At 35.3% G+C, this 23,402-nt stretch overlaps 1 protein-coding gene across 5 annotated transcripts in view; it reads left to right on the top strand.

Moving 5' to 3' along the window:
- The window catches only part of LOC120422672 (atypical protein kinase C), a 237,970-nt gene that overhangs the window by 201,923 nt on the left and 12,645 nt on the right, over positions 1-23,402 (top strand). For 3 of the 5 annotated variants that reach the window (XR_008211954.1, XR_008211955.1, XM_052707106.1), the window contains exons 8-12: positions 3,430-3,636; positions 3,696-4,006; positions 4,064-4,164; positions 4,232-4,426; positions 14,215-14,336. Coding sequence is in view for 2 of the 5 variants with exons in the window: in XM_052707106.1 (XP_052563066.1) it covers positions 3,430-3,636; positions 3,696-4,006; positions 4,064-4,164; positions 4,232-4,426; positions 14,215-14,336 (936 nt within the window). In the remaining 3 variants the exon portion in view is untranslated. The remainder of the gene's footprint in view (positions 1-3,429; positions 3,637-3,695; positions 4,007-4,063; positions 4,165-4,231; positions 4,427-14,214; positions 14,337-23,402) is intronic. The other 2 variants (XR_008211956.1, XM_052707107.1) reach the window with 1 other exon arrangement.

Below are 23,402 nucleotides of genomic sequence, written 5' to 3' on the forward strand. Positions count from 1 at the left end.
TTTAAAATGTCAAAAAAGATTTTTTCAAATCCATTAAAGTTATTCTAAATTTTAAAATTGCAAAATATTTTTTTTAAATGAGCTGAAAATTAAAAAAAAAGTTCTATTTTCTAATACTGAAAATCGATCTAATTGTTTCCAAGATATAGCGAGTTTAAAGTGGGCAAAATATTCACTTTATCACAACAACCCGCAGTCCGATCAACAAAGTCAGAAGAAGAAAAAAATTAAGAAAATTTTCTCAGTTTTTCGAGTATTTTTTGCAAGGGTTCGTGAATTTTTTTAATTGCAAAATACTGAAAAATTAAAAAAAAATCACTACAATATGCTGATTACTTGAAAACAGTTAACTTGATAAAAAAATGTGCAAAATCAGTTTGATTTTTTTTTTATTTGAAAATGATTTTTGAAATTTCCTTTGACAATATATGACACATTCCGCCGTGACGTTGCAACGCTTTGACTTTTCTTTTTTCAGTATTTCGGCTGTAACTCACAAAATACATTGAAAAGGTACATATGTATTACAGATTCGGAAAGTACATTAAATTTCCTATAATAAACAGTGTTGAAACATTGTTTTAAGCGAGTATTCGATTTTTGAGAGGGGAATATGTAGCGTGACGTTGCAACGCGTGACTTTTTCTCAATCCTGACCCAATTCATGTTTCGCCATAAACCCTGCTCTGTTAAACGACAAATTTGGAGTTCTTCTTCCATTTTTAGTGTAAAATTGGCCAACAAATCGAATGCAATCATTAGTTTTACGAAAAAATCAAACCTTGATTTTTAGAGACCACTTACATTTCGTGACGTTGCAACGCTCTGTTTTTGAAAACATGGTTTTTCGTTGCGTTGCAACGTCACGAAATTTTAGTTTCAAAATAAATCATACTTTTTGTTAGTTTGAACAACTGTAGGTTAAGGTTTTATTATAGGACATTAATAGACAGTACAAGGACATGTGAATTGATTGGCCTGCCCATGTTTGACCCCCCCCACCCCTCCTCCTATACCGCTATCACAGTAGCAGTACAATTTACGAAGTTTTCCAAAGCGTTTTTAAAGTAAAAATAAATATTTGTATTATTCTATTATCACGAAGGACAAACATACCCCGCCCCCCCCCACACTCTCCCCTCCTCTATCCATGTAATGGAACGTCCATGCATTAAGTAACGGCATAATATGTACTACCAGGGGATAGAGGGGGCCTAAAAATATAAATATTTTGTTACGTAATTCACGAACGCTCCCTTAATATTTTAATGCTTTTGAGCAATTTACAAAACACGTGGAAGTGTGGAAGTTTTAGATGGGAGGAGGAGCTTCAAGTTTTTAGGAGGGCTGAAATTTATAAATAAAGTGCCCATATCGTTTGTTGATGGCCCCTAAGGGGTGATCTGCAAACAACGTAACTTATTTTGTTGACTTTTGTGCTTTTTAAATTAAATTTGAGGAAATAATAAAACTGTTTAGCTGCGCAACATAACATTTTTAATTGCGAACAACTAAACGTTGCATACAACTTATTTAGGTAAGTGTTCGTCCAACAACAAAGTGACAAAAGTTTGTAAAAAAAACAATCGAATCAAGTGATTTTTAATGTTTAGTGAATTTCACTGTAATATGGCCTACATAAGGGTGCAGGCTAAAAAAAATCGTTGCGTTGTGTTAGAATAAACCCTCACTTAAATCAGTTTATTATAAAGGGGCCATCCAGTAACCAAGTGATTACTTTTTTGAAAGTTTAAGATTTTTTTCCCCTTGTGAACATCGGTATATTTTGATTTGTTCAACAAGTTTCATAAAATACCTACTTTTATCGAGTTGCATTCAAACTTAAGTAACGGAATTTGTGAATGACCCATGTACAATTCTTCAGTAAATATGCTTGGAAACATTATATAAAAAAAAATATAATATTTAGTATCCTTTTATCTTCAAAAACCAACTACGCATACACCTTTTTTGCCATGTGACCAATATGATTTAAAATTTCGTGACGTTGCAACGCAAACTTAAACCTTTTGTAACTTTGGATCTAGACAACCAATTTAGTCGCTCTAGGTTGCATTTGAAAGCTCTTTCCAAGTACAAAGAGCATCTAAAATATCAAAATGATTGAATGTTTTGTTTTCTGTTGGCATAAACAACTGTCCCTTTTTCGTGACGTTGTAACGCAATAAAATGGTAAACTTACACTAGTTTGAAAAAATACTTAACTTAAGATAAACTGCAAATCCATGACATTTCCGTTTAGTACATTTAAAAACCTACAAAATGCAATCTAAAGAATAATTTTTGGATTTTATTTCGCTGAAAACCAGGAGTTTTTAGAAAATGTTTTAAAACGATGATTTTATCATGAATTGATGCATAACTTAACCAACTTGTGCATAATGATATTCAATTGATCAATTAATGAAAACCATGATTTTTGAAGCTTCAAGTAGTCTAGAATTGAGGAAAAATATCCAAATAGCTCATACACGCTTTTCAAAATTTCATCCTAAGGTGTACATTGCCGGAGAATGTGTCATATATTTATTTTTCATTCATTAGCATTTTTCAAATTGTATGACTCCGGTACCAGATTTTGTAGCATCCCCAATTCTATCACAAAAGATGCCTTTTTTAGTCCTTTTAAACGTATATAAAAAAAATAAAAAAATAAAAAAGAACAATTTTGGGAAATCAACTTCAGTAATAAAAAGTTAAATAAAAAAAATATGATGTTTTTCCGTCTACCTTTTTTTCTGACCTTCAACTTTGCCGACGGCACCAAATCGATCAGAAAATCCATTTTTAAAATACATAATTTCGAACATTCATATGCCCATTTTGTATGACCAGCTTCCAAAACTGTATGGAGACTTGTATGGAAAAACTAATGATTAAAAATGGCTTATTTTGACAGAGGGAATACATGGGTAAAGTTTCATTAAAATCAAACACTAAAATAAAAAAAATTCAGAAAAAATTGCCAAGTTCTAGAGAATTATTAAGCTTAGACATCTTGAAGGAAATTTTGTAGCTAAACAAGTTCAACAATGTTGATAGATTTAGATGATTTGTGACACTTAAAAGGTGGAAAGCTTCGAAAGAATCACAGTTTTGGAAAAAATTTGACAATTTTAAAGGATTTGTATTTTTTTGTAGGCTTCAAAATGTCGTTATCTTGGAAGCTAAATATTATTTATTTCTTTAAAAGCTTTTTGACATTCCAAGGATGAAAAGTTTCATAATTTTGTCAGTTTTAGGAGCTTTCAGTTTAATGAGTCATAAATTCTTGATCACTCCCAAAACTGTGTGTTTTTAAAAAAGCTACTTGCTCAAAGGGTTAAAAATTTAAAAAAAATCAATAGCTTTAAAATATCAACATTGATAAGATACCTAATTTTCCATTTCTTATCCCCCCAACCGCAGCGTCATCGGCCGCGGCAGCTACGCCAAGGTGCTGATGGTGGAGCTGAAGAAGACGCGCCGCATCTACGCGATGAAGGTCATCAAGAAGGCGCTCGTCACCGACGACGAGGACATCGACTGGGTCCAGACGGAGAAGCACGTGTTCGAGACCGCCTCGAACCACCCGTTCCTGGTGGGGCTGCACTCGTGCTTCCAGACGCCGTCGAGGTGAGCTGTTTCTTGGTTAACTGTTTGTCTTAAGATGATTTAAACTCACTGCTTCGCAGGTTGTTCTTCGTGATTGAGTTTGTGCGCGGCGGTGATTTGATGTTCCACATGCAGCGCCAGCGCCGTCTGCCGGAGGAGCACGCCCGGTTCTACGCGGCGGAGATCAGCCTGGCGTTGAACTTTTTGCACGAGAAGGGCATCATCTACCGGGATCTGAAGCTGGACAACGTGCTGCTGGACCACGAGGGCCACATCAAGCTGACCGATTACGGCATGTGCAAGGAGGGCATCCGTCCGGGCGACACGACCTCGACGTTCTGCGGCACGCCCAATTACATCGCGCCGGAGATTCTGCGGGGGGAGGATTACGGTGAGCGGTTGGGGGGTTGAGTGTGATTTGAATACCTTTTCAATATTGTCATTTCAGGCTTCTCCGTCGATTGGTGGGCGCTGGGAGTCCTGCTGTACGAGATGCTGGCAGGTCGCAGTCCGTTCGACATTGCCGGAGCTTCCGAGAATCCGGACCAGGTTCGTTGCAACTTGCTCTCAAGCTTCGTTGAACAAATTTGCTAATCACCTTCTTTCATCCTCCCAGAACACCGAGGACTACCTGTTCCAGGTGATCCTGGAGAAGACGATCCGTATACCGCGGTCGCTCAGCGTCAAGGCCGCCTCCGTGCTCAAGGGCTTCCTGAACAAGAACCCGGCCGACCGTCTGGGCTGCAACCGCGACTCGGCCTTCATGGACATCGTCAATCATCCGTTCTTCAAGAGCATCGACTGGGAAATGGTAAGTTTCGTGTGTCCCTTTTAATTTGACTCATTAAACCATCCAACCGAAAGAAGACCCATTTGAAAACAAGCAAACTCCATTAAGTCAAAAATCCCTCGAAAATTTCAATCCCAGCGTGAAATTGGCCATTCAATCGGCAGCTGCAGCTGCTGCCACCGTTGATTTTTAATTATTTAATGCAATATTTATGTAATCAGAACCGTCTGTGTTGCCTCCCCCACTCACAACCGCAAAATAACCCCAAAAACCTCACTCAAAACTCATAAAATATGATGCAGTCATCGTTCATTACTCGCTCTCGCCCTCACCGACGGAACTTTTATATTTTTCATCCATTTTCCATGTTGCGTTCATTTTATTTTTAATGATACTTTAATAACTTGTAAGCTGCAAACCAACGCACGCACACACACATACAAACAAACATTCACCACAAACATTGGCATCATCATCATATTTTAAAGGTCCAGCGCGGGGATCGCGGACCACAACCGGCCAGTTTCGAAAATCGGAGGGGTTTAATTTCACTTTATTTATGGCGGCAGCCCCCCCGACACCGGGGAGTGATGGGTTGTGGTTGGACGTCAGCTGGGTGAAAATTGGGAGGAAGGATTTTTTGTTTTGGGAGTAAGAATGAGGTAATCAAAATTGAGAATTATTGGCTGGATGAGAGCATTCAGGATCAAAAATTAGAATATTTTATTTTGATTTAGACCAACGATACCAACGATGTTTTTTGAAAAAACTAATTTTTGGTAATTTTCATATTCATATCTCAGTAATCAAAGGTCAGATCAACAATCTCTGAAAAGCAAATTGTAGATAATTTTCTTAGCTTTTTGAATATTTTATAAAGAAGAAAATGGTGCCCACATAAGGGTAAAAAGGTAATTTGAAAAATTAAAAATCTTGTTCCTACATTGTTCCTACATTGAAATGGCTTTATCAAAAATTTAGTAGATCTTTTCGATTTAAAGCTCAATTTCATATCTACATATGATTTTTGATTCTTGTGTGTGCATTTTCAATACCTATTTTGAAAAAAAAAACACTGTTTAAAAAAACTACAACTTTGCTAAAATACTTTTACATAAAGAACACTTCTATGAACACTGAACAGTCCCCACGATTTAATATTTATAAAATATTTATAAATAAACATGTCAGGTTTTTGAATATTTAAATAACATTTTTATATGAATAGAATACACAGACAAAAAATGGTAATATTACATCTGGGAATGAGTACATCTTATATGTCAGAAAATAGTGTTATCTTCCATCGAAAAATGTGTAAATTTATCACTTTTTCGTGGCAATGCCACTTTTTCAGTTTAAGTGGGGTAATACAATTCTTATGATATCTCTGAAACTGATTTCGTGAGGAATAAAGGATCTATTTTAGAAACTCTGAAAAAATTGCAAATTATCTTAAAATTTATCCACAAAATGTTTGAAATTTGTTGAATTTGTTGAAATTTAATTTGGTTTATTTAAAATTTTAATTGGTTTATAAAATTTTCCATTAATTTTAATCAGTAGATAAGGGAAATATAATGCATACTTAAAAAAGGCAAACGTTTTCACTTTATTCAAGTTTTCTGCATTAAAAATTTGCATTATCGCTGGCAATAAATTAAATCCAGTTTTTAAACGTGCACTTTAAAAAGAGAATCACCTAGCAACAACAAGAAAAAAAATCCAAAAACCCATTGATCAACACAAATCATCGGCACGGAAAATTCGCTCACGCTTCGAGCCCCCGATAATTATTCAATTATGTTTATGAAAATTATTGGCAATAAATTAAAACGGATGCCTGCCCAACTCCCCTTTTGACCAGCCAGTCAGTGGTTGTAAATTTGGAGGAGTTATCATCACGTGGCCAGTTATTATCACGTGGGGCCACGTGGCCACGTGTCCGAGGCGAGGTGAGGAGGTCAATATTAATGGTCGCGCGTCGGCATGGCGATAATTGATTGGAATTTCGTGGGGAGGCTTTTTTTGATTGGGTGTTTTACTTGCGAAAATATTCCTCCGTGGCCACGTGGAGTGGTTCGAACCGTTGCGGTTGTCGTCGGTGGCCAGTTGTCATTAACTACCGGCCAGAAGGGGCCGGGGACAATTTCCGAGAGCGCGAATGATTGACGATCGACGATTGGAGGCCTAATTGGGAGTGACCGTTACGCTCAATCCACGACAGATTGAATGGATTGGATTTTTTTGTGAATTTGTGGGAGAAATTTGTTAATTGCTTTCAATTATACTTTCTTCTGCTTGCACTATTTTGAACGATTTTTTCATTTTTTCTAAATTGTAAAGTAAAACGATAATTTATTGATGATTTTCTGCCGGCAGCGAAAACTATTTTTTCGAAAAAATGTGGTGTTTGCACCCAAAAAAAATTAACTTGTCATGAATAATATTAGAATGATTTTTGTGCTGATAAAAATTCATTCCACCGAAAACCATGAAAATCCCAGAACTGCCAATCAATTAAAATGTGTGTTTTTCTGGTTTGGTCACAAGTGGGATTTTATTCAAAAGTTCAAGCCCGAATTTAAAAAAACAACCACGAACAAAGTGACATCCAGATTTTTGTGGCATATTTTGCGGGGTAAAATTCAGCATGGGAAAAGAGAAAAAGTAAAACCACACCCACGCAAACAAGTGCAACTGACGTGAGAGCATCTGCTTGGTGGTTGTGTTTAAAATTGTGAATTGATAAAGTTAGCTGTTTAAACTGATTTAAACCGTGGATTAAATCCTCCAACGAACCATAAAATGAGCAATGACGACCCTGCAAATTCGATAATGAGTGCAAATCTCTCTAATCACCTCTTCCGCTGCTGCAGCGATTACGATTAGAAACGCGATAGTGTTACACCACACCATGAGAAGAGGGAAATTATGATGTTTCTAGCCCATTATCATTATCCTGATTTGTTCCTGGCAGCATCCAAGATATGCCTTCTGTAGTGAGAGACCCAAGAGACACCGAAGGCATCAAATTGCCACCATATCTTCACACACGGTCCCACAAGAAGAGGGAACGGCCTAAGTCCCGGATGTTTTCCGGAAAATTGCCATTTCCACCGTCGGCACCATCATGGAGGAGCAGCAAGGTAATAATGACTTTCCACGAGCCTACCTTTCAAGTGCATCCCACCAGCAAACACTGGCTCTGTCGCAAAGATGGTGAAACTAATTTGCTCTCTGAAAGCTTAGATCTGGGATTGGGAAGGGTGAAAATGGTGCTAATCTGGATGCTTGTTATTATTTTGTTGAGCATTTTTATTTGGCAATTTGATAAAAAATGTCTCCACCTCGGCGAATCATTCCATTAAAAAAAATAAAAACAAAACAAAACTTGTTAAAACGCAAAATGGCGCAAAGCGTTAGAAGTAATATTTGTTGCGAGTTCTTATGTATTCGGCTTTTTTTTTAAATGTGGCTTAATTGCTATCACGAATAAAGCATTTTGTAATTCTTTTTATTTCACAATTTGAAAGAAAAAAAATCGCCGCAGAATTCTTCAGAAAGAATTGATTGATGTGACGTTTTCTCAAAATTTGGGATATAAATAAAACAAAAATGTAGAAAAAATGTTGAACCTCTTTGAAACTACACACAGGCCACGGGGTCTTTTAAGGGGGGTAGTATTTTTTGAGAAATAGCCAGAAAACTATCATACATATAAAAGTGTGGAATATCCCCGTTTTTCGGGGTGAACGAAAATCTTTGGTCGGGAAAAATTAAAGTTATCCTCGTTTTAAATTTTTGAACTTTTTAACTATGGGACGAAATTTTGCCTATTTCAATTTAGTATTGTTATAAGTTCACATGGACATGTTTTATGGTTCAGATCATATCATTACTTATGGGAAATGATGCAGGGAACATTTTTCCTGAAGCACGCAAAGTGATTGAAAATAAGGGAAAAAAGTTATAAAGGTTTTATTGGAAATTTGGGTGATTTTCTGATAAAATTGCACACCCTCTTTCCCAAAAAAACGCAATGTTTTTGATATTCAGATCATTATTTTGATGAACTCTTTTTTTAGAAATGTTTCTGGGCCCATTGAGTATACAAATCACTACAGAAAAGTGTAATTGGTTGGGTTTATGCTCAGCTGTAAGTCAATTTTATTAATTTTGGATTTTGACCGAATCTACATATTTTTGTGAGGTTTGATTATAAACTGTACCGTTTTCATTATATTTTCAATTTTTTTGTGAATACATGGTCCACATGAAATTTCTTATATAGTTGAAAAATGAAAAATCCTAATTGTTTATTTTCCTTTCCCAATTTAAAAAAAAATGTCTTTGATAAAACTTTCGGCATTTTTTTCAATAAATTTTCTCAAAAACAGTTTATCAACAAATAATTCCTTGGGCCTTGCCAGGGGAGTATTATATAAATCGTTATAGTACTCATTTTGTCAAGGAGCATGTATAGATCCGTCATGGTAATGAAATTGAGGGTTTAATTGTATTGTTCCAAATACTGTTAAAACTTCCATTTTATTAACACAATGGATATCGTTCCATGCTGAAGAGAACCCGCTTTGCCGTAGCACCAAGGCTTATCGATGTCTTTTGGCTTAACCATCTGGAAGTCGCGTATTATGGACACTCTTAAAGTGTCCTTAAAACGTGTGTACAATGAATACTAACGCGACTGCTGGTGAGTTAAGCTGGCGTCGAGACCAAGAGGTTCTCCGATAGTGGAAATATCACAAATGTACAACAAACCGCTACATATGTGACTTTTCCCCTATCGAATGTGGGAGTTAGGTTAGGACTATAAAAATAGTTTTGCATTCGAATTCCAAATTAAAATTAAAATAGGGTCTTTGAAGATTTTACATTTAGTAATTTTAGGAATTAGTTTAAAGATAACAATAATCAGAATTACATTAGACAGTTAGCGGGGCAAGTAATCCAGCCAGAATAGCTAATTTTCATTCATGTTGAGTACTGTTCTGATTTGTCAAAGTTGCCATAGCATCTCGATCAATCAATAATGAAATGATATCTGACAAAATTCGTTAATCTGTTGAACTAACGGTTCTCGGATTTTGGTTGTATCGACCATTGTTGCGAATCGAGGATCTACTGGAGTTTTGACGATCAAATGGAGCCTAACATTTCAAAAGAGCGCATGGGTTTTGTGAGCAGGAGTGTGTCCCTTTCACTTAAATGATAGTTTTCATAAGGTGTGAGAGAGTTACACTCTTGTTTACATGAGTTGTGTGCCCTAATGAAATGGAAGGCACGAAATGGTTGTCTATTTTCTCATTCACGACGCCTGTTTAACTTATAAAATATGAACTTTTCATCTATGTTTATAAGTTTTGGAAGCGGCAAGACAGGTTTAAACTAGGCAAGATGAAGGAATGTTTAGCTTTGTTACTAAAAATTATGGGGATTTATGGTTAGCGTTATTTCAGATAGTTCAGTTAAGGTTTTGGCAGAAATGCTTCTAGGTGTAATGTACGACAATACTACTGACGGACGTGACAGGACGGGGACCCCGTTTGGAGGTTTCAACATCAAGATTTGTATTCCATATACAAGTTATTTCATCTTTCGTTTTCCAGTGCGATTTTTTGATTCCATTTAGAGTTGGAATGCATAATAGGGTTTCTTTGTATTTTCTTCCAGGCCTTTTTTGTTTTGTTTTTTGTTTGAATAACTACTTTAGAGTTCCTTTATTAGGTTTTAAATTTAGATAAACGTAACCGATCAATCAATCCAAGTTCTTACTACTCACACCTACACTAATTTTCTTTCACCTTCCCCCTCCCGATCCACTATATCTTCCGGTGGTGTTCATTTTGTATGCAATACTAGTTCGGCCACTACCCTTTTTTCCACAAGAAACCGGACTTGGATTGACTTGAGGCCGCGTCCCCCACCTTGCTCCGTAAAACGAAAACGAAAACGAAAACAGTTTATCAACAAATAATTGGGATTTCAAAAATTATTTCTGTAAGCGTCACAGTTTTAAACATATGCATTTTTTAAATATTTTTTGCTGAATTTTTTTGCATTTAAAAACTGTCTTTTTACTTTTAAAGAAACCGTCTCATTTCTACACGTTTCAAAATTGTCATTTGGGCAGTTCATTTATTTTTAACAAATTTATCAGGATTTATCGAATAATTTTCTGTAATTTTGACTTTTGTACGACCACGAGAAGTGCAGCTTATAAAAAGTATTCTTTTTATTAATTTCAGCAAACTTTGAATATTTTATATATTTTATTTTAATTTTTTGAGAATATTGGAAATTTTTGAAAGGTTTTGCGGAATGTACAATTTTTTTTTTAAACGGTCCAATAAGCAAAATTTAAACTTTTTGCTTTTTGGGTATTTTTGAAACCGCTTTCTGTAAGGAGTTTTCAAAACAGTCAAAAAGCAAAAAGTGCAAAAAAATGTGTATTGGACCTTTACAAAACTCTCAAATTTTTGAAATGTTGAACAGTTAAAAATAATTAGACCTGTATATTTTTTTCGGTGATAATGCGAAATAGGGTGGTCCAAAAATGACGTTTTTAAAGATTTTCGCAAAAACCGCTTTTTCCAAAACATCATATCTCCGGAACTGCTGGATCAATTTTGGCCCATTTCAACAGAAAAAAAAGAAAAAATGGCTAAAAATATTTGTCTATGCATTTTCAGATGGTTTTGGTAGCATCCTAAAATTGAGAATATCCATTAACAGGATACATATATACAGCAATTCCCCACGAAAACAGCATGGAAAAAAAAATCAAAATTTTTCTGGGGGTTCCCGGGCCGAAATAATTAGATCCGTATTTTTTTGTTTGGCCATTAGGGTGACCTACGGCGTCTTAGGGTGGTCTGAAAAATGGCCATTTTCGTCGATTTTCGCAAAAACCACTTTTTTCGAAAAATCATAACTCCTCGCCATTTTAACCGATTTCAATTGTCTTATACGCAAATGAAAGGTGATAAGTTGGCCTTTCAAAGAAAAATAATAAGAAGTTTCAAAAATCTAGCCTTACATATGAAAAGGGCGTATGAAACTTTAAAATGCCGTTTTGACGGTGTCTGGACCAAAGAGCCTATGTCTGGAAATATTTTTATCGGATTCCCCGGACATTTTTACATAACATACTAAAAAATGGGAGGAGTTCATTAACAGGATTCCGAGATATGATTTTTTGAAAATAAAATCCGTGTTTTTTGACGCGCCCCGCGCAAAAACCGGAGAATTACGAAATTGGCAAAAAATCAACTTTTTTCACTAAAACCGCGATAATTTTAAAATTTCAGAGATGACCTATAGATGTTTGGGTACCAAAATTTTCGTAATTAAAGACAACTTTTGGTACCCAGACATGTATAGGTCATCGCTGAAATTTTAAAGTTATCGCAGTTTTAGTGAAAAAAGTTGATTTTTTGCCAATTTTGTCTTTCTCCGGGTTTTGCGCGCGGCGCGTCGAAAAACACGGATTTTATTTTCGAAAAATCATATCTCATAGGCAGACATAGGCTCTTTGGTCCAGACACCGTCAAAACGGCATTTTAAAGTTTCATACGCCCTTTTCATATGTAAGGCTAGATTTTTGAAACTTCTTATTATTTTTATTTGAAAGGCCAACTTATCACCTTTCATTTGCGTATGAGACAATTGAAATCGGTTAAAATGGCGAGGAGTTATGATTTTTCGAAAAAAGTGGTTTTTGCGAAAATCGACGAAAATGGCTATTTTTCAGACCACCCTAAGACGGCGTTGGTCACCCTAATGGCCAAACAAAAAAATACGGATCTAATTATTTCGGCCAGGAAACCCCCAGACAAATTTTGAGCCCGATCCGAGCACTTTTGTTTTTTTCCATGCTGTTTTCGTGGGGAATTGCTGTATTTATATATTTTTGTATTTTGTTATGGAAAGCCTATTTAATAAAGTGAAAATTGCATATTTTTCTGAATTTAAAGTCTTTGTATGACCTAAGGCCAGTTAAAACGTAACATTTTAAATTTCAACAGAAAAAAATAATATTTTTCTATCTCGATGAGTTGTTTTGTATAGAATTGCATACATTGGAATTTTGTTTTGTTTCCATACAAATTGTAGCAAATTTTCTCAGGTTTCCAACATTATTATTTCAGGGATGCTTTATGAAAAAAGCCGTATAAGGGTAGTCCTAATATCTCATGTTCGCTTTATTTTTTGACATGCAAAATCGGTGCAATAGTGTCTTAGATATCATCACCAGAAATTCAATAACTCGTTAACTAAAAGAAAAACATTGACATAAAAAGTGGTTTTTGTGTAAAAATTTTCTCGGGACCACGATGGTGAAGTCAAAACTTATGTTAAAATATGCACTGTAAGTGAAAATCATGCAAATAGATTTCAAACGGGTCAAACTTTTCAGATTTATGGTTCTTGATAAATCTAAGTGTAAAAATTGAAGGTTTTCACAATTTTCACATAAAATGCGAAACTTTTGGGTAGTGCCAAAATTTGAATTTCTGAACAAATGTGAGCTTGTTCAGAAAAAGTTGATTTCAATTTTGTAATTCTTTGGGCAGAATTATGATATTTTGCCAAAATCAACTTTGGCAATGAAATTTGCATTAGTTCAAAAAATTTAATTTCTGTCATATTTTTATTTTTAGTTTTTACAATATTTTTCATTTACCAAACCATTTAAAACCCAACATCGTATTTAGATAGGCATCAATTTCAAATTTCACAAAAAAATCAGTTTTAAAACTAATTCTTGGTCTTCAATTTTGCCAATGTTTGAAAAACAAAAATGTATTTGGGGTCAAATTTGCCGTATTATTTTTAGACATTTTTTGCAGTATTTGTTATATAGGCAAATATCACTTTTCAAACACAAAAAATACTAAACATGATAAAAGCATATTAAAATATTTAAAAATACTTGAAGAATAAAAAAACAATCAAAAGTTTTTTTTAGAGAAAAGAATATAACTTAAAAATCAATTAAAAAATGTGGGCTGTAGAAGCGCAACATTGAAAATTCTGCGAGCAATTTTTTGCGAGCAATTCTGAGAGCATAGTTTTTTTTATTATTTTCATGAAAATAAGTAACATTTTAGTAATAACAACATTTATTGGAATGGTTGTTAGCAAGCTATTAGCAATTAATTACCTGTTTGTTGCTTTCCATCGAGCTGTAAAATAATCTAGCACAATGCATTTTGAATCTTACATCTGGGATATCACTCATTAAATTTATTTTTAATTTGATTTATTACATCGTGATTTTTGTTTTGCCAACTCACAATACCACACTGAACAACAACCTCAACACAAACAATTGCAATTAACCAACGCATCAGCTTATAAGCATCAATCACGCCCGATGTATCTCGTTATCAGTAGTAGCATTTTCACCACATTGTTGTAGAGAAGGATAATTTATATCGAGTTGCATAAATCACACAAATATCACCCACAATCAGTAAATAATTACAATCAGTAACTCTGTTCGTACAACAATTGAACCCCCGCCAGGACTGAGTGTGTGAAACTGTTGTCGACTGTTTACTGATTTTCTAAAAAAAAAAAAATACGTAATTTCAAAAGTGCAATGTAAATAAGTTGATTTGTTGCGCTACCTCTCTCTCACTCTGTAAAACTATTCTTCTCTTTCTCTCATTTTTTGTTTGTTTAAATTTCTCCCTGCTAATTGAACAAAAACAAAAAATACTCCTGTAACTAACGCTTCAATTCCACTAAAAAAATGCACTGAAAACCGTCCCCCTCGCCAGCTGGCCCAGAAAGAGGTCACCCCACCCTACATTCCGTCGTTCGACGGGTGCGACCAGGACATTACCTGTCACTTTGATCCCCAGTTTACGCGCGAACCGGCCGAACTGACCCCGGACGATCCGTAAGTGTCCACCTCCTCGCTAAACGTCGGATTCCCCAAAGAAAAAAGTTTCAATTTTTAAATAAAGTTGAACAGTAAGTTGCGTGCCCCAAACGTTGCCTAGCTTCCCCTATGATTTTGACTTTTCCAACTTTCAATTTTCCAACTTTTTCGCTTTTGTTTGTTTGTAATTTTACTCTGCATGTTTCCGATGCTTTTTGCTTGCTATCTTGCTGCTTTCCAGTTCGGTGTGTTTTTCTCTAGAGCAAATGCTGTACCTACTGCTGATTTAATACTTAATTCGACGTAAATATTTGTAGATGCTTTTAAATAGTTGCTCCTTCCCTAGGGATGTAGAAAAGTAGTGCTGCTACTTCTTTGATTTTTTTCATCTTTTTCGTAGTTGAATATTTATGGTGTTGCCCTCGGACGGAGGAGGGTGACGATAAAACTTTTCCGGCGAAAGTTTCTTCCTAGGAAAGGAAAATGTCGCTAAGACTCTAAGTGCACGGGGAAAGGGATTCAATGAGTAGTTATTTAAAGCAATAATTAATTTAACGTTAAAGGTTGATAGTACCAAAAATAATTTTAGTTTTTTGGTTGACCATCTGATTATTTTGATTTTTGATTGTTTTTTTCAAACAAAATATAGGAAAAACATGAAAAAAATTCAAATTTAAAATTCCAAATTCCAAATTTCAAATTCTGAATTCTAAATTCCAATTTCCAATTTCCAATTCCTTAATTCCTAATTTCATTTTCCAATTTCCAATTTCCTATTTCCGATTTCCAATATCCAATTTCCAATTTCCAATTTTCAATTTCCAATTTTCAATTTCCAATTTCCAATTTCCAATTTCCAATTTCCAATTTCGAATATCCAATTTCCGATTTACAATTTACACTTTACAATTTACAATTTACAATTTACAATTTCTAATTTCCAATTTCCAATTTCCAATTTCCAATTTCCAATTCCCAATTTCCAATTTCCAATTTCCAATTTCCAATTTCCAATTTCCAATTTCCAATTTCCAATTTCCGATTTATCTTGCCGATTTCGAAGTGTTTTTGTAGTGCTACGGTCCGGGAAAGTGCATCTATACAATAATTAAGTGGCAGGCTATCCGATTTTTGTAAAATTACGCGTGTTTCTGTTTTGAACGAGGTTTTTTGGTCCATTTTAGTTTTTGTTGTCGTGTATCTAAGGAAGAAAAAGCAGCCAAACGTCATTTCTGTCAGAGCGTTCGCTCTCGGAGAGCGGCACAGGAAGGAGAGTGTGTGTGTTCGGTGTGGTTTTGGTTTGCCGATGACGCGCCACGACGCTGCTGTGCGGCGGAGAACAGTTCCCGGTTGGCGGGGGAGTCGGAGTGGCCGTCGCTTACTCTCCAAGGGCAAGGGTTCAGGCTCCTGAGTCGGGAGCAGGTGGAGGGGTGGTGGAAGAAGAGCGGTGACAACACAAGCTGGTTGCTTGTGTGTGTATTTGTGTGAAGTGCAGATGGATTCTGCTGTTGCTTCATTTTTCGCGAGTGTTTCTGACAGACGTCATTAGAACTTTGAAGTGTAATTTTTGAAAAGGGCCAAATCTACACATGCAGACTTTAGATATAACCTGCACTTTTTACAAACATTGAGTGAGCTCGTTTTATGGCGAGCGTGGGTTTGTGCGTGGTGGGTAGGGGAAGGAGGATGGTTGTTGTGAGCGTTAAAACTTGTGCAGTGGATTTGTTCGTACCCCAGAGAAAAAATATTGTGAAACTGAGGCAACATGTGAGGCCTAGGTCGGATGTTGAATACACGGAGCAGTAAGGCCGACGACAAACGGATTTGTGCGGTGCTGCATTCGCCGGGCGGTGTGGTCGGGTTGCACCTGATTTCGATGCTGCGGCGGCGGAGCAGTCTCCAGTCTTCAAGACCTCGGTGAGCTCGTTCCTTGATGACATCTCAAGCATGCGTGTGTGTGTGTGTGTTTGTGTGTGTGTTGAAGAATGAAGAATGAATCATGAGTGTGAGAGTAAAAACCATTTGCGAGTGAGAATTTTTTTTTTCTGCAAGTTGATTTTCTCCTTTGCTGGAAATTCTACCCAATTTAGGGTACTTTGTTATTTCTTATTTTTGGAGTGCAGGCTGTTTTCATTATATTGATGCATTTCAAAAATAATTTCAAGTATAATTTAAAAATCTTTCTCACTATAATGTTGAAGTCTAAAAATGTAAATTAGGTTATGTGTGTATGAAAGTGTGAATGAGTTTTTTTTTGTTCTTTTTTCAGCCCAATAAATATTCAAAACCGCGTAAAATCTCCAGAATCGGTCGATAAATCCAAATCATATCTCATTGAAAATAATCGTTACAGGGTCATCATTAAATATTTAATTATACGCGTTCTTGATCATTTTGCTGTCGTTTCGTTAGTTTGTCCTTAGTTTGTTAGAAGTAGTTATAAAACAAGATCGATCTTGAAAATTATTCATATTAATCGGTGAGTTATTGTGTGCTTCAAGCCCTTTCTTCATCATCACTGATTATACGGCAAGTTGATGATTGAGTTCGTTAGGTTTATCGCGTAACAAAATTATTTTGATTCATCAAGAACGTTGTGTGGTGCGCGAGTCTTTTTTGTGTTGAAAAGACCTTCCCATAGCTCCGTAGCTCGGAGGGCTCGACGTCGGTTGTTTGTGTGTTAAGCCCTCTCCATAACATCGTAGCTCGAGAGGCAACGAAAATCAATACCTTATCTAGCTAACAGAAAGAAGATCGGAAGGTACTTGATGGTTGAGTTCGTCGCGTCTATTCCGTAACAAATTCAAGAACTAAATTATTATATAATTAAAAATCAGACTACGCTATCATTGCACCATTGCGTTTAACACCTCATTTTATAAATAAATATTATTTGGTTTTATCTTTCCACAGCCGGCTGTCTAAGATTAAACCATTTCATTAAAAATTTAACAACAGTTAAACGGGAAATGTCTCATCCGCAGCATCCGATTGTTTGCCTTGAGAATAAAATATAATACCTTTCAACAAACACTATGATTTTGGGTCGCATCATCATCTTCTATGATGAATCCTGACCAAACACCCTATCCTACTAACAAATTTTCAGGTTCCTGGCGCTCGTGGGGTGTAAGCACAGAGTAAATCAGCTGCCCTAGTAGCAACTTGCGCTAACTAACATTCCCGTCCCTTAAAATCGAGATCTACAAACTGACATGGCGGGCGCCGTTGGTGACCAATGACTGTTACCTATTCGCAACTGATCTTGTTTTGGCAATCATGGTGTTTTATCTTTTCAGCGCATTCATACATGCTGTTGATAAGGGAAATACCACTTGATAGTCGAAGCCTATGATCAGTAGTGCTGGAAGGATATTACGGTTCTGTTCAGCAACGGAGAAGGACAACCATGGGTGGTCTCTCATGCTCATGCTCATGCTCATGCTCCAATTTCCAATTTCCAATTTCCAATTTCCAATTTCCAATTTTCAATTTCCAATTTCCAATTTCCAATTTCCAATTTTCAATTTCCAATTTCCAATTTCCAATTTCCGATTTCCAATTTCCAATTTCCAAATTCCACATTCCACATTCCAAATTCCACATTCCACATTCCACATTCCATATTCCACATTCCACATTCCACATTCCACATTCCACATTCCATATTCCACATTCCACATTCCACATTCCACATTCCACATTCCACATTCCACATCCACATTCCAAATTCCAAATTCCAAATTCCAATTTGCAATTTGCAATTTACAATTTGTAATTTCCAATTTCCAATTTGCAATTTGCAATTTACAATTTGCAATTTCCAATTTCCAATTTCCAATTTCCAATTTGCAATTTGCAATTTGAAATTTGCCATTTGCAATTTGCAATTTGCAATTTGCAATTTGCAATTTCCAATTTGCAATTTCCAATTTGCAATTTTCAATTTCCAATTTCCAATTTCCAATTTCCAATTTCCATTTTCCAATTTCCAATTTCCAATTTGCAATTTCCAATTTCCAATTCCCAATTTCCAATTCCCAAGTTCCAATTTCCAATTTCCAATTTCCAATTACCAATGAACAATGAACAGAGTCCGTTCGTTGGTGTATTTTCTACTAGGTTTTTATATTGAAAGATTTTGTTTGTTTTTTTTTCAGTTATTGCTCTTATTAAATCTTCCACCTTTAATTGTTTTAAATATTTTTTCCGCTTTTTTTTCTATTAATTTTTTTTATCGTATTCAGTAGTTGGTATTTGTTGATTATTTTCATTATTAAAATTTTAAAGCATTTTTGTGCCTAAATTTCAACATTTTTGACACAAAATCTCTAAATTTTGCATCATTTTTCTCGAGTTCTCTCTGGCTGGCTGACACTTTTCAGCTGACTGCGTGCCTGCAAACATCGCTTGGCAGCAGCCAGCAAAACTAGCAAACTAACTAACAGTATCGCAGCGTCCTCGTCGCCAGTTGGGTCCTTCTTGAAGGTGTGTCTGCGACAAAGTTTTCGCCAGTGTGTTGGCCCAGAAGTTTCACAGCAGGATATTTATTTAATTTTTAATGTTTGTTTTTTGAGGCGAAAAGTTTTCCTTCTTTGGGGCATGTTTTTTCTTTGTTTTGTTGTTATTTTCACTTTGTTTGGAGTTACTGATTGGAAGTTTGTCTCTCCTTTAAGTTTTTAATTGTTTATACAATTTTCCTCAATTTTCTGGAATCAAAAATTAAAAGCTCAATTTGCACTGAATCTCATACGAGTATCATACAAACCAACCCGGAAAGCTCAATTAGGCAAATCACTGGGCAGGAAAGCTGCAAACTGACCGTTCCAGGCAAATCTCACCCAGATGAGTTCATAATTTGTTGTGCATCGTTCCTCGAGTGCACTTTTGGAGATGCTCACCTGGGCACATCCCGAAACAATACCTACCCCTTGCTCAGCACTGTTCAGAGCCTGCACTGCACAACCATAAATAACTTTGCTCGTTTGCAATTGTTTCTGCACGAAGGGATTTACTTGAAGAAGAGCAACTTTCACTGCTCAAGTGCAGGAAATTGTTGCCTTTTGTGAACCCCCCAAAAACTCGAGATTCAACTCGAGCAGAACAATGAATTTCTTGTTCTCTGCCTTATCGCACCTGGAGTCTGTGGACCTGTTTCTGATAAGTACTCCAGAGCAACTCCAGAGTTATATGGGTTATCTCAGCTGGAAAAGTGCAGCTAGATAAGGGGTTACGTGTTAGGTTTATCACAAAATTAATTAAGCAAAAAATCTTATTTTTGTGATTTTAATCTGAAATTTTACCAAAAGTTAAAAAAAATATTAAAAATAAGACAACCCCCTTAACCTCAACTCAATTCCTCAGAAGCGGTAAGATTGGTGGACAACAGGTAAACAACAAAGTCAGCTCTCTGTTATCTCTATCTTCTGCAAATCATTGATGCTTGGGTGCTTTTTGGCCAGTTGCAGCAAGATAAACCATCCCCCAGCACCAGGTAAATGGCAACTGGATTAATGCGAATTATTGTTTGTGAAATCTTTGCGAAGCGATCCGGCCATTTGAATGGGAAGAGACAAAGTGCCGCTGTTTTATCTGTTTGTCGAGCAGAAGTGAGCTCAATGCAACTTTAAGTTTGGTTGAATTTCTAATCAATGCAAAACAGATCCAATGAAAAAGTTGATGCAAAATGGTAAAAAACAAATTTAATCTATGTTGAGAAGAATGCATGTTAAATTCAAACAAGGGTCCTGATTGCTCAAAATCAACCACTCCATTCGCGAGCACAAATAGCAGGCGACGCGATACTGCCCTGATGAATTCCTACCGTTTGTCACTTTCACACCATTCGCTCCCGGACACTCTCTCTTCTACTCTACTTCTCTCTCTGATCGGCTCAGTCTCCGAACGGCTCAGGCAGGCCGAACGTCACGGATCACTCTGAACTGAAAACATTTTTTCTCTGATGAGCTGCGTTATACTCATTGATTTGGGTTGCCTAAAATCAATGTTATCAATTAAATTGTGCATTTATTTTGATTTCATAACATTATAGACACCATTAAAAGAAATTTCCACCAAGAAAAAATCAAATTGATGGCAAACTGAGGGCGTGGAGACAAAAAGACTGCCGCGCTGGCATTTTGTGAGAATGGCTCTTCGCTGAGCATGGTAGTGTGTGAGTGTCGACGAGCGACGGAGTAGACAAATATTTTCACGATGTATTTGTTCGCTGAGTGAACAGTTCGGGCCACTCGCTAGCTGCTTGCGAGTATCATTCGCTCATGAATGCTAGTGGGTTGGAATAGGCAACGAATGGATAGGCGATGAGTGAGTGGTTTCCGTTCAATGAACCGAAAATCAGGACCCTTGAATTCAAACTTTAATTCTTAAATCCGTTTGTGATCTTTAGAGTCACTAACTCAACCAAGCATCTGTGCTAAATTCTAGCATAATTGGTTGATGTTTAGTGGTCGCTGTTGAGAGTTGAAGTTTGCATGGAAATAAAAAAAATGAATGAATACAAGCAAAATTTTGTTTTTTTTTTCAATTGTTTGATTCACCTGTGAAATTTAACGCTCTACAAATTTGTCGAAGAGTGCAAAGCAATCTTAGTTGGTTCTGAAAAGTTATTCGCGCGAGACATTTTGAACGGAAAGATTTTTTCACCAACATTAACGTTCGTTGCCAAGGGTTTCCTTAATATTATTTATGTTTGATTTTGTGAAATTTTTCGAAAAAAATGCCCCATGAAATTTTGAGCCAAGATTGAAGGAAGAAAGGAAGGAATGCGACATAATCTTTGGGAAATATTTGCAACGGCGTTAAATAAAATTAAATAAAAAAAATATTTCTTTGGAACTAGGGGAGTTTGGGGTAATATGGACAGGGGGGGTAATTTGGACACCCCTTTAAAAATCACGTTTTCTTCGGATATAAAGTGAAAACGGCAATTTAAGTGATAAGGCTAGTACTAGTAATGGCCTAGGAGTATGGACAAACCAAAAAAGTTGGAATAGGTTAAGTAGTTTTGGTGTAATATGTAAAAGTTTCCAAAGGCCGGTTGGCACTGCCTTAAATTCTAATATTTGAAGGTTAGGAAATAAGGTTTTGCAGGGGTTATATGGCAAAAAAGTGGACATTTTATGTTTAAGGGGGTTGCTTGGACGATGCCTGAGATATGTTCGTATAAAAATTGTGCATTTTATCCATTTTTATCATCAAAAATTGCAATTTATGATAGAATATGCTATGGGGGTAATTTGGACATGGCTTGTGGGGTAATTTGGACATACCTGAAAGTCTACCTGTCAATCAACAAAAAAGTAGCTTTCATGGTTGGATGAGTTTTTTAAGCGATTTAGATAAATTTAGAGGGATTTAATATGTCAAAACAATCAAAAAGGAATTTGAGCAATGAGAAGTTTCACAAAACCCCTATTTTTTAATTCAGATAAATTTATTCCAATATTCGAATTGATGAAAATCTGATTACTGTACATTTCGCGTTTAACAAGACTCTAATGTTGATTGTTAATGTTAATTTCTTTGACATTTCTAATTTCTATGCTGGTTTACAATAATATTTAAATTTGAAGGGCTACAGAATGTAAAATTTAAAAAAATGATATTTTCAGGCTAATAAATTCTATATAAAAATTGATTTATATAAACATAAACGATACCTTAATCACTCAAAACTATACTTGTGCCTAATCCAGAATCAATGTTTAAATCATTTCAGTATTAATGATAAAATTATGTATACTACACTGAACTGTTTGTTATCTTCCTATTGAATTCTTAAAGTTCTATCACAAAATCATTATTTAAACCTTTGATGAAATATTGTGAGCAAAAAAACACTTCAAAATATAAAGCAATTACAAAACCAGGTTGAAGGATAAAAAACATGCTCAAAAAATCAAATGTTAAACTTATTCTTGAACATGTGTCCAAATTACCCCTCAAAAGGTGTTCATATTACCCCACAAGGTATGTCCATCTTACCCCACAAGGCATGTCCAAATTACCCCATAGGGGTGTTCATATAACCCCCACACAAAAATGTGGGGGTAATTTGGACACCTTTTAATTTTTGCGATAAAAATGGGTTTTTCATCAAAATTTATCGAAATAAATGACATTTTTCCATCAAATATGGTCTCTATTATCCTCCGGTGTCATACACATTCCTTTAAAATATCCATACAGCCCGTAACAGAGCAATTTCCTTAGGGTGTCCAAATTACCCCACACTCCCCTACTTATCTTTTTTGCATAAATTTTTGATACATTTTTGAATTTTTAGTTCGACTATATTTGCTTCTTTTATTTATTTTTTTGATTTTTTTTTTTCAAATAAATTCTTTTTTTTAAATTTTCTGAAATTTGCGTGTTTGTTCTACTTTTTTATTTCTACTTTTTTTCTTTATGTATTTTAATATTTTTTGAATTTCTCGGTTAAAAAATCCCTTTACATTCACGTACAAAATATTGCAACTAAATTTGTACAAATTTACTTATCTTGGGTATTCAGTTTAAACACATTAGTAGAGCGTTTTTTTATGCAAGTTGAAGTAGTTTTTGACTCTTCAAAAACATGAATTGATTGGCACGATAACTTAAAAAATATGTTTTGGGTATATTTTGAACTTTTGGCAGAAAAAATTCAATAGTCATGTTTTAAATATTTTGTAACTTTTTATTGATTGCGTTTTTTTTTTCGAAAAAATCCGTTGCAGATAATTTTTAATGTATCTGTCCTGTCTTCGATTTTTTTTTAAATCAGGACGCAATAACATATTTTAAAAAAATCAAAATTTTAATGAAATAAGACGTGAATACAAGTCAATATTTATTTCCTGCGTTGAGTATCATTTTAGCAAGGATGTGTTTTTTTTGTAAAAAAAAATGTTAGAATTTGGCAATTTAATGATTAAAAAATCGTATTAGCGCATTTTACAAACAATTCATGGCCTTTTTGTTTAAATTTTTAATCCTCCCACCTTGAAATTTGCCAGAGTTAAAGTTCATAAACTTTTAAAAATATTTGAGTCAGCCTAAAGACTTTATCAATATTTTTAG

This window comes from Culex pipiens, chromosome 2 (assembly GCF_016801865.2).
Source record: "Culex pipiens pallens isolate TS chromosome 2, TS_CPP_V2, whole genome shotgun sequence".
Lineage (NCBI taxonomy): Eukaryota > Metazoa > Arthropoda > Insecta > Diptera > Culicidae > Culex > Culex pipiens.